General features: G+C 43.1%; 1 protein-coding gene across 4 annotated transcripts; it reads left to right on the top strand.

Annotated features, from left to right (window-relative positions):
* The first annotated feature begins 113 nt into the window (after window positions 1–113).
* Window positions 114–18,469, top strand: HIPK1 (homeodomain interacting protein kinase 1). 4 transcript variants are annotated; one of them, XM_026044190.1, is made up of 15 exons: window positions 114–1,249; window positions 5,997–6,120; window positions 8,026–8,145; window positions 8,975–9,061; window positions 9,343–9,527; window positions 9,893–10,055; window positions 10,548–10,773; window positions 11,634–11,752; window positions 12,633–12,770; window positions 15,371–15,510; window positions 15,696–15,878; window positions 16,244–16,459; window positions 16,722–16,960; window positions 17,323–17,459; window positions 17,761–18,469. In XM_026044190.1, the coding sequence occupies exons 1-15, from the start codon at window positions 174–176 to the stop codon at window positions 18,244–18,246; spliced, it is 3,639 nt and encodes a 1,212-aa protein (XP_025899975.1). In that variant the 5' UTR covers window positions 114–173; the 3' UTR covers window positions 18,247–18,469. The 4 variants fall into 4 exon arrangements, with proteins under 4 accessions (XP_025899975.1, XP_025899974.1, XP_025899976.1 ...); XM_026044189.1 differs by having other exon boundaries at window positions 15,368–15,510; XM_026044191.1 differs by lacking the exon at window positions 17,761–18,469 and adding an exon at window positions 17,577–17,665 and having other exon boundaries at window positions 15,368–15,510.
* Window positions 18,470–19,147: the final 678 nt, after the last annotated feature.

The following is a 19,147-nucleotide window of genomic DNA, read 5'->3' as shown; positions in this document are numbered from 1 at the left end:
CCGGCGCCCGCGCTGGGGGCAGCCGCGCGCGATGCGGCCGTGCCCCGGGCCTAACCCCGGAGCGGGCGGGAGCCCTGCGCAGGTCGGGCCCGGCCGGGAGGCGGCAGCCCCGCGATCCCCGCGCAGCCCGGGGCTCCCGCCGCGGGGCTCACAGCCTCTCTCCCCTTGCAGGCATGGCCTCACAGCTGCAGGTGTTCTCCCCTCCGTCAGTATCCTCGAGTGCCTTCTGCAGTGCCAAGAAACTCAAAGTGGAGCCCTCTGCCTGGGATGCGTCAGGACAGAGCAGCGGTGACAAGTATTATAGCCACGGCAAAAACCTCCCAGCCGCCCAAGGGCAGGCGAGCTCCTCTCACCAGGTAGCCAACTTCAGCATCCCTGCTTACGAGCAGAACCTCCTTCTCCCCGCTTCTTCAGTCGAGCACATTGTGGTCACGGCCGCAGACAGCACCGGCAGCAGCGCCACGGTGTCCTTCCAGAACAGCCAGACCCTAGCACACAGGAGCAACGTTTCTTTACTGGAGCCCTACCAAAAATGTGGATTAAAAAGGAAAAGTGAAGAGGTTGACAGCAACGGTAGCGTGCAGATAATTGAGGAACATCCACCTCTCATGCTGCAAAACAGACCTGCAGTGGGTGCTGCGGCCACGACCACCACGGTAACCACTAAGAGCAGCAGTTCCAGTGGTGAAGGCGATTATCAGCTGGTCCAGCATGAGATCCTGTGCTCCATGACAAACAGCTATGAAGTGTTGGAATTCCTGGGCCGAGGGACGTTTGGGCAGGTGGCAAAATGCTGGAAGCGTAGCACAAAGGAGATTGTAGCCATCAAAATCTTGAAAAACCATCCTTCCTATGCCAGACAGGGTCAGATAGAAGTGAGCATCCTCTCCCGCTTGAGCAGTGAGAACGCTGATGAGTATAACTTTGTTCGCTCCTACGAATGCTTTCAACACAAGAATCATACCTGCCTTGTCTTTGAGATGCTAGAACAGAACTTATATGATTTCTTAAAGCAAAATAAGTTCAGCCCGTTGCCTCTGAAATACATTCGGCCAATTCTGCAGCAAGTGGCTACTGCCTTGATGAAGCTAAAGAGCTTAGGTCTGATACATGCTGACTTGAAACCAGAAAACATCATGTTGGTGGACCCTGCCCGCCAGCCCTACCGGGTGAAGGTGATAGACTTCGGCTCAGCCAGCCACGTTTCGAAAGCGGTGTGCTCCACTTACCTGCAGTCACGCTATTACAGGTGAGCACTGACACAGCACTGTCCTTTGTGTGCTGCAGCGTTGAGCTGAGCCTAGTGGGATGCTGGAGGTCGTGCTTACAAATACTGCTCAACTCTTTTGCCTTAAAATCTAATTCCAGTCAGGGGAGTGGAGGGTAAGAAGTAATTGGCTTACCGCATATTCCACATGGTTTCTCTCCACGGGGGGCTTTCTGTTGAAAGCTATATGTAAATGTATAGAGCTGCTGCTTTGCAGATGTGTCATAATAGCCAGTTCAATACCTTCCTCTCACTCTAGGTCAGTGCAATGAATTAATTTACCTGCCTGGCGTTCATGTTGAAGTGAACCAGGGAAGTAGTACATTACTAATGTGTAGTAAATGTTGTTGTGTTTGAAGCTACACCTCTAGCCACAGTCATTTAGAAAGAAGTCAAAGGGAGGCCAATTTCCTTTTGTCCTCTTTATTCTCACTGCATCTAGTAAAGAGTTCTTTGGTCTGAGCCTCCTTGACAGACACAGAACTTCCTGCATCACTACTTGATAAATCATGTTTGCATGAGAGCAGCAGTTTTAAGATGGTTATGAGTTGGATCTGTGCTGCTTTTAGCAAAAGGTAGAAATGGCTTCAGCCCTACTGCAGTCTTCCCAGAATTAAAAATAATTAAAAAAAAAAAAAAAAAAAAAAAAAAAACTTGTTATGAGCAAGTAGTTGTTGATGGTCAGAGACTGTGCAGGGAAAGAAGGCTGTGCTTTTTGTGTCAGTTATTCCTCCACCTTGGTTCTGTTAGCAGTGCGTTCAGAGAGACTTGAACGAGCCCGAGCTGTGTGGTGGGGGCTGTTCGCAGTGGAATGCGAGTTCGGCTCCGGTATCTGGTATCTAGCCCTTCCAGCTGGGATGAGGGAGAGCTCGAGAGGCTCCACCCTGCCCTGTGCCTCTGCCCTGCCCGATCTCTTTCCCTCCCTCCTAGCCGTGTTTTAAACGCCTGGCTTGTTGCAGGCTGTTTTGTTCTTCACGCTCCCTGTATCCTTGCTCTTTGCTTTGTTTATTTCTGCTCCCTCTAACGCTTAGTACCAAGTTACCGTGTGGCTTCTTTCATGTGTTATACCCTTTTCTTAATGCATTCCTAATGATCCTCTCCCAGCTGGTGAGCAATGATCTTTTCCAACCTAAAGGTTTTGGTTGTGTGGGTTTTTTTTTTTTTTTTTTTTTTTTTTTTTTTTTTTTTTTTTAATTACAGTTGTCTTTTATGCATCATGGCTCTGTTGAAATGCTTGCTGTCTAAATGCATTAGCAGTGTTGTTGTTATTTTTACACTGACAGAGGTGACCGGTGATCAAGAATCCGGCCCGTGGGATGTGCAGCAGATGTGTGCAGTGCCTCCCAGGTTCTGGTATCACAGGATGAAGCAGCGCGGCTGGTTGAGGGTAGCAGGGCGAGATAAGTATCTCGCAGGGTGCTGGGAAGGAAGCTGCCTCCTCCAGCTGAACTGAGCCCCAGGCCGCTTCCGTCCCTGGCGCAGGGCGGCTGAGGCTGCTGGAAGGACAGATAACCTGAGATCAGGGGCTGTTTGAGGCTGCCTGCTGTGATGAGGAAATATACTGTTTAGAGTGTTATGTAATTAGTTTTAATGGTGGTGATTACTAAAATTCACTAAAACTTGTGGAGATGGTGGCGAATTGAAGGAGACCTGAATTGCTTTAAGCAGATTCACGTTAAGTTAGTTTTCAGGTGTGATCTAAGATCGGAATTATTTCAACATGGTCTTTAATAGAACAGGATAGACCAATCCTTGATTTGGTTCACTGTCAGCTGTTAAAAATAAACTTCCCTTGTTCTGTTCTGACTTCTTTTTGGTTTGAACACCCTGTCGGTGACACTTGCGTAACCTCTGTCTCCAGCTGTGTCCTGCGTAGTGAGGGCTAAAACAGCCAGACTCAGATGCTGCCAGATGTATTTTCTTATATTCATACCTGGAGGAACAAACAATCCTTTACTAATTATGCTGAGTGCTGCAGATCACCAGAGCATTCTTGGTTTGAGAGACTGAAGGTAGACTGAACTAGGCAGCCGCCCCGCTCTGGGGTGGCTGGTTCCTCTTGCAGCGCTGCGATCTAGGAGCAGCAGTTCACGACTGGAAATGTGGAATATGTTCCCGCTGCCCAGTGCGGGAGGGCATGGATGCTTTAGCCTTCCCTGGGGAGGACAAAAAATAGGAGGAAGTGAAATTCCTGGAACGACTGTGAGCTTTGTTTGTGCCCTGTGCTGTGTGTCACTGCATCCATTCCAGATCCCTGTTCCTGGCGTTTCCTGCAGCTCGACGGAGGTGCCAGCACTGCTGGGCTTGAGGGCCGCGAGGCCGGGACTGAGGGAGCTCACTGCATGCTGCCAGCCCGTCCCCGCTCCCGCTTTCGCCTGCGTGCTCTATTTCTGTCGCAGTTATGTTGGCCTGGGAAGCAGCAGTGCCTGCTGCCAACTCCAACTTTCCCTGCTTCCTAATCCAGCTTCGAACCGGGATTGCAAGTTATTTGCTGTGTTGCTCGTTGCCATTGCACGAGCCTCGTGCTGCTCCCGTCCTTCAAAGGCAGGAGGGCTGCATCCATACATAAATGTAGCATGTTTTGAAGGTTGGAAGTAAGGTTCAGATTTTTTCCGCTACTGCTGTGAATCTGCTTCCCCTTGAGACGGCTGGGCATGCCTGCTAACCTTGGAAGTTGGAATTTGGCAGGCTCGTATGCAGAGGAAGAATGTTGTTGATTTCTATTTCAAAGAGCTCGAGATAGTGAAGATCGCTTTAATCTTTGACAGCCCAGCTATGAAAGTGACCTCAGTCTCTTGTCCGGTTTCAGCTACCACCTCCTACGGCCACTAATGATAGCAGGGTAAAACAGGAGATGAGAGAGGTTCCCATTTACCAGCCCTATCTTGGAATCCAGATGAAGGCAGGTGGCTTGCAAGAAGTTTGTTTATTTAGTTTAGGCTCCAGGGAATGCAGCGCACAGAATTCAAATTACTATCATTTTGATATTGAGGTCTCAGAGTACATGTGTCTGTTCGAGTATGTAGTTAGAGACTAATGAGCTATCACATCCAGCTTCTGTTGACACTGACCTCTTTCCATTGGAATCAGTGGGACTTTTTCCATACAACTGTGAAGGATTGGTATGTTTGCTCATTCCACGAACCACTTGCGTTTAAATTTACATTTAGCAGTCCAGAAGCACAAAATATATGCACGTGGCATTGAGCATATGGTGGGTTTGGGCAATCTCTGGTCTGGAAACTCCTCAACATGTAGGATAAGCAAGAGGATCAATGCAGTTCATTGATGATACATCTTTGGGTGGTTGAGAGGGCAGTGTTGCACATTCTCAGACCACAGACAACTGGGACGTGAATGTTTGTTCTGGGGACTGGCTGATTGTGCTGGTCACAGTCACCTAAAACAAGAGCTCTGTCTGTAAGACCACTGCACAAAGCGGGGCTGATTGGAGCCACTCCTTGCTGTGTACCAGCAGTTGGCAGGTATGTGCAGATGGAATAGGGGATGAAATTGCATATGCTCCATGGATACCTGTATGTAATGCAAGTTCTGTTTTCAGTGTTCTGTAGAAAAATGAGAACTGCTTTCAGACCCTTTTTAACAACAGAGGGGCATTCAGTGTGACACGACAAATGGCACGTGGGCCTTGGGACCTGCTATCCAAGTCGTGTTCAGAAATAAGACCAGAGTTTGGAAATTTTATTGGCTTTTGCATGGGTGTTACTTAAGCATGAAGAAAACCAAGGTTTTAGTGTTTCCTGTACTTTCCAGAGTAAACTCCCATATCAGCTCACATCACTCTTGCTGTGTTTGAGTTCTGTGCCGTATGCAAATGTACGGGTAGAAATTACCCAGCCAAACTGCATCAGTTCGTGTGGGAGCTGTGGTGTGTGAGGTGAAGAGTTGCACTAAAACATCCTTTTGTGTTATGAGTCAATACCAGGCAAAAATTCCCCTACAATTTCAAACTTTTGCAGGAGTAAATCCCTGCTGAAGGCTGAGGGTTTTTCCTTTCCTGTCGGCCTCTGCTGAGGGCTAGGCCAGAAAGGTAGATTTTGCTTTAGGTGTGGTTGAGTGCTCAGAAACCTGTAACACAACCTTGCAAAACAGTCACAATCTCCAGCTGTGCTCTCTTCATCTGTTTTAAGCACAAAACTCTCCAAACAAATCCCGTGTAAAAAAAATTAAAAAAAAATACAGTTGATAGAAACTGAGCAGCTCTCTAAAAGCCACTTTTTCTGGCTTTACAGATGCAGTTCTTTCCCACATGGAATCAGGCAGCCAGGTAGCTGGTACCTGGGCTAATGAGGCGCTCTTCAGAGAGAGGTCTGAGCGTTCCTCACAGAGCTTTTCTTCCGAATTCTGTTAGGGTGGGTTGTGTGCAGTCTCAAGGGAGCCTAGAGCCATAAATACTCTGTCCTGTGTAATTAAACCAGCTAGTAATCTCATATCACAGTTACATAAAGACCAGCTTGGACTCGTTCCCACCTCCGAGTTGGAGGCCACTGTGGCCATACAGCAAAAACAGCCCATGCTGTTAAGTGGAAAAAAGGTTGGGATCTGACAGGACACCTGAGGAAATGTCTTTTACTTTAAAGTCACTTAGTTTCATGCAAATTTACTTGTGCTTGGAAGAAAGAAGGAAGAGCATTATCCAGAGTACTTTATAACAACGAGCTACATGATTTCTGTTCCAAAATTTTTTATTTTATTTTTTTTTAAACAGAGCTCCTGAGATCATCCTGGGTTTACCTTTCTGTGAAGCGATCGACATGTGGTCACTAGGCTGTGTGATAGCTGAGCTGTTCCTAGGCTGGCCTCTGTACCCAGGAGCATCCGAGTACGACCAGGTGAGAGTGCATGGAGGGTGCAGGGATGTTCTGGTGGAACCAGGGAAATCCGTGTCCACACCCCCAAACAAAACAGTCCTGCTTCAAATTTTATCAGATATTTCTCTCTCTTTTAACTTAAACTCATTTTCAATCTGTAATTTTCCTTTTGCCTTTTTTTGTCATTGTGGAGGAGTACACAGAATTCTCCATGGTTTTTACCCGAATTTAATGTACTCATATAATATATAGGTAGTTTACAGTTAATCCTCCTGTCTCCCAAACCCAAAAAGCTGTTGAAATACCTTCCTGTCAGAACAGAAGTGAGGTGTGTGTCCTGGCTTGAAATGCCCTCTGTAATTTCACCATGAGGGCAGTTTTTCCACCTAGACACAAAGCAGGCCTGTCATTCCTATGTTGTTAATAGCTGCCATTGCCCTCATTTTTATGCAAAGTGTGGGCCTCAAGCTGTCTCTCAAATACAGAAACAAACTTCTGAAAGGTCATATTTAATTATTTTTTACCATGCGTAATCAGCTTTATTACCTGGACTAGTCAGTTGGCTTTAAAAGGACAAAGAACTATATAAGGTTTTTTTTTGAGAGAGTAACTTTTCCGTTGTGGTTTTTATGGGGATACCTTGTGACAATGCTTGATATACTTTTTTTTCTAACCCATTTTGCTCATTGAGGTACCAGTGTGTTTTTCATTTGGAAATTTACAGTGTTGGGAAGATACAACAGAAGTTTTCAAAAAATAATTTGAGAAAGGTCAGTTTATCACATAAGAAAAAGTGAGATTCAACCTGGTGGTTTCCTTGCACAGTGACTTTTCTGTAATTCTGAGAACTTTATCTGGGCACGTAGGTGTGTGGGGAGGAGGCATTTTTTCCATTGCTTAATATACAAGATTTTGCAGTCCTTTGATGCCGCAGGAGGTATGACTTCATGTGACTGATCTCAATATCTAAAATGCCCCTGAAAAACAAGGGTGACTTGCTTATTTTCTGAGATTCTGCAGCAGCAAATGAAAGCTTAGGCAGAGCTTTTGAAGACATCTCCCCAGCAATGCAATTCATCTGCTAGCAGGGGATTTTTATTTTATTTTATTTTATTTTATTTTATTTTATTTTATTTTATTTTATTTTATTTTATTTTATTTTATTTTATTTTATTTTATTTTATTTTANATTTTATTTTATTTTATTTTATTTTATTTTATTTTATTTTATTTTATTTTATTTTATTTTATTTTATTTTATTTTATTTTATTTTATTTTATTTTTAAACAACCTTTGGTCTTGGAGACCAAATCTTGGAGATTTGGTCTTACTTTCTTAGTCAGTGAGAGTCTGCCATAACGTCCTTCTCAAATCACATGCCTGGAGTGTATGTAGCCAGTCACAATGGCATTATTGGATACTTCTCCCTTTAAGTATACATACATATTTGGTAACTTATGCAGTACTTTCTCTCAAACTCTATGTTCTTTGAATTGCTGATATGATACACCACTGGTTTTACCCAGTACTTTACCCGTATCTCAGTCTATTCTGCATATATTTATATATGCAGAATAGCTGCAGTTTTGTAGCTATTATATGTAGCTGCATATATATTATATATGCATATATGCATTTATATATGCATATATAGCTGCAGTCTATTCACATATATTTAGGCAAAAAAATAGATAAGGCAGATTGATTAAATGCCTACAATTTCTGCAGATCACAGGACAAAAAAGGTTAAATGTCCTTAAAAATAGTTGGAGTAGTCTCCCTAAATTTTGCAGTTTCAGTTATCTGGGCATTCTGTTTTTACAGGCTATTTCCTGTGTATTGTGAACAAACCTGGCTGATAACTGCTCCATTAACTACCAGCCCAAAATCCTGTGAGCCTTTATACTTTCCTTTTTCTTTCCTAGATTCGTTATATTTCACAAACTCAAGGCCTTCCAGCAGAGTATCTTCTCAGTGCAGGAACGAAAACAAGCAGGTTTTTTAACAGAGACCCAAATTTGGGATATCCGCTGTGGAGGCTAAAGGTTTGTATGTCTTTTTCACTCTTAACTGTTTTGTTCTTTGAGGACTTGCTGTAAAGTCACACCTCGTTTTAGTGTACTCTGAAAAAAATCCAATTGAAGACTGGCTTCTAGTGCTGTTCCAAGATAGCTGATTTGTGTATTTCCCCTCAGAAACTGTACAGACTTCCTGGTGCTTCTCTAACAATAGCATTTGTGAGTGATAGCACCAGCAAAGAGTGGGTGTTAAAGTAATTGAGATAATGGTTGCTTATTGTGGCCTGCTCCATCTTGGTGAGGTATGTCATCTTGTTGTCATATCCTGACAACCAGAAGAGCAAAACAGAAAGTATTTCATGGTGGTGTTTGTTAATTTAACAGAAATCTATTTATATACTGGCAGAAGACAGGAAAGAGTCAGTCAGATGTGTCTTTTTTCTTTTTCTTTTTTTTTTTTCTTTAAAGCAAACCTACAAAATGAAGGTAATTTTGCCTTTGTAAAAGAAGACTTCAAAACATATTTAAAGCCTTTCCTCTCCCAAACTCAAAAGCATTTTAAATTTGACTGTTCAGGTGCTCCCTAATTCTACTCCAGTTCCTTTGGCACTGCACAAGGAATCCTCAAAGTGCTCTACTGATATAGTTATTAATTCAGTTTACATAGTGAATAATCTCAGTTGCAGTGAATAATCATTCCAGATAAAAAATGAGAACCCATGGCTGTTTTGTTCTGTCTCACTTGCAAATTATTTGTTTCAAAGCAACAAAAAATGTGGTTCATCTCTTCTATTTCCTTTTTCTTTATCCTTATTCCAATACAAGATGTTTTATTAACAAATGCTTTATTTTGTAGACTCCAGAGGAACATGAATTGGAGACAGGAATAAAATCAAAAGAAGCTCGGAAATATATATTTAATTGTTTGGATGATATGGCGCAGGTGTGTGGTAAAATCTTAACATACATATAACCATCATCAATATACTGGAGCCTCTAAAAGCTTGACCCATGTGAATTCTATGTATAAGCTTCACTTCGTATTAAACGTGGACAAGGAAGAAGTGTGAGATATTGTAGTGCTTAAACTAAACTGGCTAAGAGAGAAAGTAAAGATGTCTTTGTGATGTGAAATTATACCGTTGTTATTTGTAGTAGTAATGTAGTAAAATAATAAATAATGGATTTGATACTTTCGTTAATTGTTACTCCTTCATTTTTAAGGTGAATATGTCTACAGACTTGGAAGGAACGGATATGTTGGCAGAGAAGGCTGACCGAAGGGAATATATTGATTTATTGAAGAAAATGTTGACAATTGATGCAGATAAGAGAATTACTCCGCTGAAGACTTTGAACCATCCGTTTGTTACAATGACACATCTACTGGATTTCCCACACAGCAATCAGTATGCTTCCTCAAGTTTCTTTTTCATTTCTGGAAGATTTATTAGAAACACAGCATGTTTCTGCTTTCTGCCTGTGCTGTTCTCTGCAGTTTCTGGCTAATATGAAAATCACAAAGGTGTAAACAAGGAAACAACTGTTTGTTAGCTTCCTTTTATGTTTTCCTATTTTGTGAGCCTCAGTAGGGTATTTAACCAGGACTTACCTCATAAAAATGTACACTTTTATTGCTGGTTATAGGATATTGTTTTGGGGTGGTTGTTGGGGGAACCCGAAGGGAACATACATAGTTAGAAACCTCACATGTCTCCATTGAGATACATTGCATTAAATGTTCTGATATTCCCCTTCTGTCATTCTGTTTCAGTGTGAAATCCTGCTTTCAAAATATGGAGATCTGCAAACGAAGAGTTAATATGTATGATACAGTGAATCAGATTAAGAGCCCATTCACAACACATGTTGCTCCTAATACAAGCACAAACCTGACGATGAGCTTTAACAACCAGCTCAATACAGTACACAATCAGGTAGGTATATCATTCTTTAGCTGTGCTTCAGAAATTTAAGAAATGGAACAGTCTAAGCCTTCAGGCCACATTTTGTTCAGCAAAATAACTCAGGCCAAGTCAGTTATTTTGTATTGAGGCTTAGACAGTTGAGCAAAGTTTGGCCCTATCCCAATTGTGTATACTATATTATATACTGATATACAGTATATTCTATATACTGTTACAGTCATGTTGATACAACCTGACTGGCCATGTATTATCACTAAACGAAAGATTTTTTTTTTTGTTCAAATCTGCAAACACTGTGATGGCTTTTAAACGTTTTGTTTAACAACTCTAATGCAGTTGGCGCAGTTCACATGTTTTCTCCAAAGCTGTCTCTTGTTTTTTTATCTTCAACCTTTTCTTGGTGCTTAGTTCACAGTATAATCCTGATACTTGTTACAAAACAAAGAACAGAAACTATGAGGGTCACATCTGAGTCTAAATATTCATATTTTTTTTCTCCAGGCCAGTGTTTTGGCCTCCAATTCTACTGCTGCTGCTGCTACTCTTTCCCTGGCAAACTCGGATGTCTCGCTTCTGAACTATCAGTCTGCTCTGTATCCATCATCTGCAGCACCAGTTGCAGGAGTGGCACAACAGAGTGTTTCCTTGCAACCTGGAACCACCCAGATCTGCACCCAGACTGACCCATTCCAGCAGACATTCATAGTCTGTCCTCCCGCTTTTCAAAGTAAGTGAGAAACACCTTTGTAGAACTGTGGTTTCAATCTGATAAGAAGGAGAGGTGATCTGGACTAAATTGAGAACCACAAGAGACCACCCTGTATGTCATGCTGTAGTCTTGCATCAGGTATGAGTGCAAAATCAGGTCAGATGTGTGTAGACAATTTGGTTCTCTTCCACATCATGCTTGAACAGGTGGCAGTATCTTGCCTGCCTAGGTTGCAGTGTTCATCCAGTTGCTCAACCAGTTTTTCCCCCCAAACTGAACACAACAGCATTCCTCAGAAAGCAATGAATAGAAGAGTGATACCTATCTGAACAAGAAAGTGTGTGCTAAATTTTGAATGTAAAGAGTGAATATCTGCTCTTCAGGTTTCAATTCACAAGCAGGGCTGTAGTTGTGTAGTTTTCTAGAAAGTAGTAAACAATCCCAGATTGCACCTAATAAAGACAGCATGAGCATATCTGTATTAATCCAAGAAAGCTCTGTTGTTTACGTGTTTATCTGGATTATGTTAGCTTGGACAGTTTTATGTGAAACAGGAATTGATAGCGTAAGGTTTGTACTTTGCTTCAAATAACATAGTGCTAGATGTCTGAGTGTGAATGGCTTCTGTCTGGAAACAAGACTGCAGACCTGAACACATTCAAGTGTTGGAGGACTGATTGTCCCTCATTGTGCTTTGGCGTTTGGGAACTGCAGGTGTATTTATTAGCGGCTTTTGTCGCTCTTCTTTTATCTGACCTTGTCTTCCATCCTTCCTAATTATCTAGTAGGAATTTGATTTTGGGGTGGGGAGGAAGCAGGGGCTGGAGAGAGGAAGAATAATAAAGGATCTTAACTATAATTTGTTTTCCCCCTAACAGCTGGACTTCAGGCAACTACAAAGCACTCTGGGTTCCCCGTAAGGATGGAGAATGCTGTCCCAATTGTACCACAAGCACCTGCAGCGCAGCCACTGCAGATTCAGTCTGGAGTTCTTAAAAAAAAAAAAAAAAAAAAAAAAAAAAAAAAAAAAAAAAAAAAAAAAAAAAAAAGAAGAAAAAATAAAAAGGGTGGGGGGGGGACTGCAATAATCAGCCAAACAGAAAACCCCGTGGTGTCAACTGCAGTCCCTACCACCATCCAGGAGAATCTGACACCCACTGTGGTGCTGGGGGTGAGTGCAGAGCGGTTCTCAGACCACTCTGAAAGGTTTGCAGGTGTATATTCCCTTAGAGGTGACAGTGTACATTTTTGCCTGCCTTTTAAGATTTAAAAAATGCCAGAAGTGGCAATATTATGTTATAGTCTCACCTATGCAGACTGTACACTAAGAATCTAGTTTTTAATTAGATATTTGATGGATTAATACATGTTTTGGTAATTTTGTCACATATAACCGTGCTCTTTAATGTTACAAAAGACCTGTGGTGCCTTGTGTTAAATTCCTTGTTTTATCTCTTTCCAAGAGTACTGTACCTGATTTCAAGGTACAATATTGAATACTGTGTCCTGCTCAGGGTGAATGTTGTGTTACAGCTTTGTGCAGCGTATATAAGAGACAGTGTAACTTCCTCTTAGGAGCTCGTTCTGAGCAAAGTACCATAATACTTGAACACTAGCTTTTTTTCATTTTTTTTAACTGTGCCATTGGAAAGACCGTGTTCCCAAATCCCTTGTTTCCCGAGTTCCCCTCAAGGATATGTGGTTTCTTAGGAACATGCCCAGAGGGCCAGAGTATTGGTTTCATTGCATCCATTGCAATACTGCAATCTGCTCAAGCACCATAAAATGCCAGTGTGGTGAAACCCTTTCTGGCCCTATTGCTGACCCCACTTACCTGCCTTGGTACCTTTGTTTCACTCACTGCCTGATCTACATTTCAGGGAAGCTGTACACCACTAATGGTAGCAACTCTTCATCCTCAAGTAGCCACCATCACGCCGCAGTATGCGGTGCCCTTTACTCTGAACTGCGCAGCCGGCCGGCCAGCGCTAGTAGAACAGACGGCTGCAGTACTGGTAATTGCCTCCTTGATTGTGTTCACTAACTGAGTTTTTGTTTTAACTTAGACTTGCAGAGGGCATGGAAGCATGTGCCATCTTGTGGCTGTGTTCTTGCTACATCTTAATGTCTTGTTGTTTTCCTCCCCAACATTGCTGAAGCACTGTCTGACTCTGATGTTTAGTGTGGCTCTGTAAAGAATCCAGATCCATTGACTATTATTTTTTACTAGCCTAGTATTATAAAGCTCTTCTAAGCTAGACTATAGAAGAGTTATAATTGTTGGTGTTCTTCACTTACTATCCCATCTTTGCCTTTGGATTATTGAATGCAAAGGAATTGGTCTCTAGCTTGACTCTGCTACAGGTACCTGGATGGCCAGAATTTGAACTACTTGGCAAGTTAGCTACATATTTTGTTCTAAACACATATAAATCTTCTTTGCATGTAGAAACATTTCATGTCATTAAGCACAGGCTAAATCTCCAGTAATAGCAAATTTTTTAGTTTATTGTTTAGCAGTTGATTTCTCAGTCTCTGTTGACATTGACAGTATTTTTTTTGCCTTTGTTTATAGTCAATCACAGGTAGCTTGCTTCATCTAGACAAAGATACTGTTCTTCACAGATACTTTCAGCTCTTACTGTATTTCTTGGTTGAAATTAAAGATGAACTCTCGTTTCTAAAATAGCTAGTTATCATTTGAACAATTAAAAGGATGGGGGATGGCAATAAACACAGCTTTTAAAAAAGTGTATGTTTTCAAAATTATCATCTTCTGTATTCATCTGGCACCTGCCTCAGAACAGCTTTGCAAGTGCCACAAAGAAGTCATTGTAAAACTCCAGAATCAGATCAGTGAAGCTTATGAAAACATTGCAGTGCACTTAAGTATTGGTATCCTCACGTGTCTTTCAAAGCGCATTCCATTTCTTATGTGAACCATTTTGTTTCTTGTGGCTTTAAAGTGGTAGTTTGAGTGTCATTTTCTTCCAAGATGGAAACCTCTCCCAAAGTGGAATTTGCTCGAGCCATATTGGATGAGGATGGGATTAAAACCCACTCATTTGAGTTCTTTTGAACCAAGTTAACCTCTCCTTGTTGCTGAGGTCAGGAGGGCAGGAGAATGGGTTCTCCTGGGTCACAATTCCCAGCTAAAAAGACCCAGGGATGTATCTCCTTTCCTCCTCATGAATTATGATTGCTGAAAGGTTGGAATTCAGACTCTGAAAATGGCAAGGGTGACTGTAGCAGAGCTTGGGGCACAAGAGAGTTGTTAGTGATGTTTTGAAAAGTGTATTTGGACTTTCGATTCAACAGGCAAATTAGCTCTGTTGTCCTGTGCATGTGCAGCGGGTCTGACATTGAGCTCCCCTGTGCAGCAGTGGGAGATCAGAGCCAGCTGTCCCTAAACGATGTGCCTGGATTCTGAGTTTATATAACAGCATTTTGTTCTATGGAGAACTTACTATTTCTGTTTGGATTCTGGGAGCCTTTGGCGTGAATTCGCTCACCTTTAGTGCTTCCAACACTTCTCCCCTGCTGCTTCCCCTGAGTTTGCATTAGCCATTTGCTAAGCTTTGCGTATTTTTGTCCTTCCTCTGTCAAAACAGTTCGTCGCTTGGAAGGCCCGGTTTCTGACTCTCGTTGGGAATTTAGATCTTGCTGTATTAAACTCTCTGCTTTGTCTTGTGCAGGTGTTGGCTTTTGGAAAGACGCATGGTGTGACTTTTAACATATTTCTCTTTTTTTATTTGTTTATTATTATTATTCTGCTTATGTTGGCAGAGGTTTTAGCAGTTCTCTGCTTTGAAGGCCTCTTGTTTTGGAACCAGTTTTTGTAATAAGTAGATCTGTTACTTGCAGAAATATTTTGTTTAAGACTGAGTGTTTATAGTTTTGCAATTTAAACTGCAAGAAAGAGAGTTATGTGTTCAAAATCATAGAAATATTGTACTGCAGAACTTTTCGTTTGTTTTTCCCCAGGAAATGATGCATTTCATTAATTTGTAGAGGAAAGTTAGTTACCTTAATTAACTGAAACTAGTTTTATGCATCTATTGGGTAACCAAACAAGTCTCTTGATGCACCATTTCTTAATGTACTGATTACATTTTCTCCTTCAGTGATTTAATTGAGCTTGAGTGAATTTTTGTAGTAATAACACTGTGTCAGCTATCTTGAACTGAATCCTGTAAGCCAGAAAAGCAAAAATAACTAAATTGGCCTCATATTCTGGAAGGCTTCAGCAGGGTAGTGCACATAAAGTTACATGAAAAACATTCCTCAACACTCTAGTGTTCCTGGCCTGTAGGCTAATCTTGTCTCCTCTTTTTCAGGCACTCTTTCTGCAGTACAATATTAACACCATCCTCTTCCCTGGGTGACATCTGTGACACAAAAACTTAGCAAAGTGCTAGGGGAAGCTTCTTTCTCTGGTTTTCCTGTTCTCTTGCTGGGCTGAAGCTGTCTGAGGAAATGCTGTGATGCATCTTTATCTCTGCAAGTTAACAATCTACTTGAGTCAATTTATTGCTTGGAACAAGTCTCTTTTCTCCCCATCTGTAGGAACTGAAATTTAGTGAATCTGTTTCCTCTGTTTGCTGTTTTGCAGCAGGCCTGGCCTGGGGGAACCCAGCAGATACTGCTTCCTTCCACGTGGCAGCAGCTCCCGGGGGTTGCTCTGCACAACTCCGTTCAGCCGGCGGCAGTGATTCCCGAGGCGATCGGCAGCAGCCAGCAGTTGGCCGACTGGAGGTAGGGGCTGCGCGGGGCGGCTTCTGTGTCCCCTACAAGTGTGAGCAGTGCAGTGTGCAGTGCACGGAATTATTCTCTCCCCTTCAGAACTGCAAGGCAGCTTTATGCAGCTGGGTGCAGTTTGCAGTGCCTGCAGCGTAGTCATGGGGTCTGGGTCTCTCTTTCTTTTCCCCTTCCCGCCCCAGGAATGCGCACTCCCATGGAAATCAATACAGCGCGCTCATGCAACAGCCATCGCTGCTGACCAACCACGTGACACTAGCTACAACACAGCCCCTGAATGTTGGAGTTGCTCATGTTGTGAGGCAGCAGCAAAGCAGCAATGTTCCAGCAAAGAAGAACAAACAGCCAGCACCAAGCTCAGCCAAGTAAGCAAGCTGCATTAGTAGTGTGACTGACCAAGTGCTTTATTGGTCGTAGGAAGGTTTAACATGTTCAGAGCCTGTTGGTGCTGTAGCAGTTCAAGTCACAGAACTGAAATCTGACTAACGGGGTGGCAGGTTTCTCACAGTGCAGATCAATCAGGTCTGTTCAGAGCATCACTGGCTGCATGGATCCTGTCTGGGATCTATAGGAATTTAGTTCCATGAAGAAATTTGCACAGAAGTTCTCGTGTGTTTCAAGATGTTTCCTTTTGTCTGTGTGCTCTGGAGCCTGGCTATTCTTAATGCTGCTGATGCTGTGTGTCCCATACTGCTGACCTTTAGCTGAATATTGCCTTGTTTTTCTCCAGGCCCAGCTCAGCTCTAGAGACTGTGCCCTCCCAAGTTTACTCGCTCATTGGCAGCAGTCCTCTGCGCTCCACCTCCTCTTCCTCCAACGTCCATGTCCCAGTGCAGGAGCAGCACCAGCCCATTGTTATCCCAGACACTCCAAGCCCTCCTGTCAGTGTCATCACCATTCGCAGTGACACTGATGAAGAGGAGGACAGCAAATACAAACCTGCCAGGTAGGAAGTTCATTTAGGAAGCCTGTATCAGTTTGTCTTGAGCTCAGTCCAGGTAGCTATATGCAGAGCTCTGGCTATACTAAAAACACTGCACAAGACAGGGAATTCTGTATCCTGTCCACTGTGGTGTTCGTTTTTCTATTAACTAGAATCTCATCCGTAAAGTAGGAGGGTGTGAGATACCACAAAGAGAGCTCCGTATGTCTTGTGAGAAAAGCTGAAATGTTTCTGCGTTTTTTTTTTTTGTTGTTTTTTCCTGCAGTTTGGGCATGAAGCAGAGATCCAATGTCATCAGCTACGTTACTGTTAATGACTCCCCTGATTCCGACTCCTCCCTGAACAGCCCCTATGCCACAGACCCACTCTCCTCTCTCAGGAGTACCAGTGGTGTCCTGGAGCTGCCCAGCAGGGGAGCAGCTGATAGCTCCAGCTCTCGAACTATCATTGTGCCACCGCTGAAAACACAGCTTAATGACTGCGTTGTAGCTACCCAGGCTTCAGGTAGGTTATGTTCTCACAGGTTGCTCTGTAATGTTTGCCACAGATGCTGTCTTATCCCTGACAATTTTGGACAATTTGCATTAGCTTTTCAGCAACTTCAGCTTTGCAATTGATGTTCTGAGATCATGAACTTTGGTGTTTCCACATTCGCTGGTACATTACCTTTCATGTATGTGCTAGGCTGTATTTACAAATAAATTCCCATTGTTAAAATTCCCGTTGATTTCTTCTTCAATCAGATTTTAAATTGTAGTCAAAGAAACAGCTCTGTCATAGAAATAGCTCCTGTGTATTCTTGAGTTACCTAAGCTGGTTATCACTGTGCATGGGGAAGAACGGGCTAATCTGTTGAAATCTTTCAGGCATCCTGAGCAGTACCAGTAAGACCAAGCCAGTGGCCTCCGTGAGCGGGCAGTCATCAGGCTGCTGTATAACACCTACCGGGTACCGACCGCATCGCATGGTGACCAACGGCGTGCAGCCTCTCAATCTCAGCCAGGTAAGTGCTGTGTTCAGGACCTGCCTGTGCACGCTGGAGTCCGAGGTGTAGCCCGTCAGGAGGGAGAGTAATCTGACTCAGTGTAACTACAGTTAACCCTTCTTGAATTCACTTGAGGGTATCACAGAGCTGCAGGTGTCTTGACTTCATGGAAGGGAGGATCTGACAGAAGTGGCAATCAGTCCTGCAACTAGACTACAGGTGTTGATCGGGAGGCTCTGGCGGAACCCTTCCTCACTCTGCTCCTCTCCACTGGGCTCTATACTGAGGACACCTGCTAACTTTGTTTACTTCTTTGCAGAACCAGCAAACGACGGTGCTGGCTTCACAGGAGAGAAGTGGAAATGCAGTCCCACGTAGGCAGCAGGCTTACGTGGCTCCCCTCACATCAACTATTTCTCAGGCTCCCTACACGTTTCAGCACAGCAGCCCAGTGCATCCCCATTTGGCAGCAGCAACGGCAAACGCGCATCTGTCCAGCCAGCCGCACATGTACACTTACGCTCCCACCAGTGCTGCGACGCTGGGCTCCACCACGTCCATCGCGCATCTCTTCTCCCCTCAGGGCTCCTCACGGCACACCACGTACGCTGCCCACCCCAGCACGCTTGTCCATCAGGTCCCTGTGAGCGTTGGTCCCAGTCTGCTGACCTCCGCAAACGTCCCGCCTGCCCAGTACCAGCACCAGTTTGCTCCCCAGTCCTATATTGGTGCTTCCAGAGGATCTGCTATTTACACTGGATATCCGCTGAGCCCTACAAAGATCAACCAGTACTCGTACTTGTAGATCCCCGTAGAGCACTGTCCTGCAATAGGCTGCAGAGTTGGGAAAGGGATTTCAGGTGAATCTTTACCTGGTGGTGACTGCCTGGTGTTTGTTTCTCCCTAATCTGGTTGTGTGTTGTTCAGAAATGTCTCACGAGCTCAGTCACCAACTGAGCAGCATGCTTTGTTACCAGTATGGGGGTTGCTAATTAAGTTTTTAAGATTTTACTTACTTTTTATAGATGCTTTAAAAAAAAAAAATCATGTTGCCATTTATTTAAAATTGTTCTGTTACGCTAATCAAAAGGGTAAAGAAAAATCAGTGTCTTGAAATATTCTGACAATTTTTTTTTAACTTAGCTTAATTTAAACAAAAAAACTAGCAGGTTATATTTTAACAGCTTGCACAAATCCATATTGCCACTCAAAATATAATGCACATTTTTCTCAGAACATTGCTGGGGCAGTTTTAAAATCAAGTTTAATATTTTAACATTTGTTCTGTATTTTCACTTTCTAACAAATTGCTGGTTCTGCAAAAGGCATTACATCTCTTTATGTGTTACTGTCAAGATTTTTGTTTACTTCTCTGCTCTGTTTAAGGACTGATAGAGGCAGCTGCCTTGTGCTAGTAACAAATATTCAGGAGTCTGTGTAAACCCTGAAATCTGTTTTGTTTTCTTGAAAATTCTGTGTTTCTACATCACAGCTGAATTCCAATCATTGCATCTTTTAAGCGTTTCAAACTATATTCAAGATCTCACTGTGTAACAGAACTCAGCTTTGCGAGAAGGACGTACTCCTCAATGAGAGTGAAAGGCTGCATTGGCCGAAATTCGGCCTCTGCACCGTGATAGATGCTGGTCCTATAATGGAGCTGGATTCCTTCACGAAAGCACAGGGCTTTTTTTTGTTCATTTTTT

Source organism: Nothoprocta perdicaria, unplaced genomic scaffold, assembly GCF_003342845.1.
Source record: "Nothoprocta perdicaria isolate Ctin4 unplaced genomic scaffold, notPer1 scaffold_353, whole genome shotgun sequence".
Taxonomy (NCBI): domain Eukaryota; kingdom Metazoa; phylum Chordata; class Aves; order Tinamiformes; family Tinamidae; genus Nothoprocta; species Nothoprocta perdicaria.
The sequence above is the reverse complement of the archived record's forward strand: the minus strand, read 5'-3'. Positions and strand labels throughout refer to the sequence as shown.

What these genes read in the sequence shown, in the direction of transcription:
- HIPK1 (XM_026044189.1), top strand. Translation starts at nt 174, where the DNA reads ATGGCCTCACAGCTGCAGGTGTTCTCCCCTCCGTCAGTATCCTCGAGT. An exon ending in CTGCAGTCACGCTATTACAG is followed by an intron (nt 1,250 to 5,996) that starts GTGAGCACTGAC and finishes TTTTTTAAACAG; the next exon opens with AGCTCCTGAGATCATCCTGG. An exon ending in AGCCTCTCAATCTCAGCCAG is followed by an intron (nt 17,460 to 17,760) that starts GTAAGTGCTGTG and finishes ACTTCTTTGCAG; the next exon opens with AACCAGCAAACGACGGTGCT.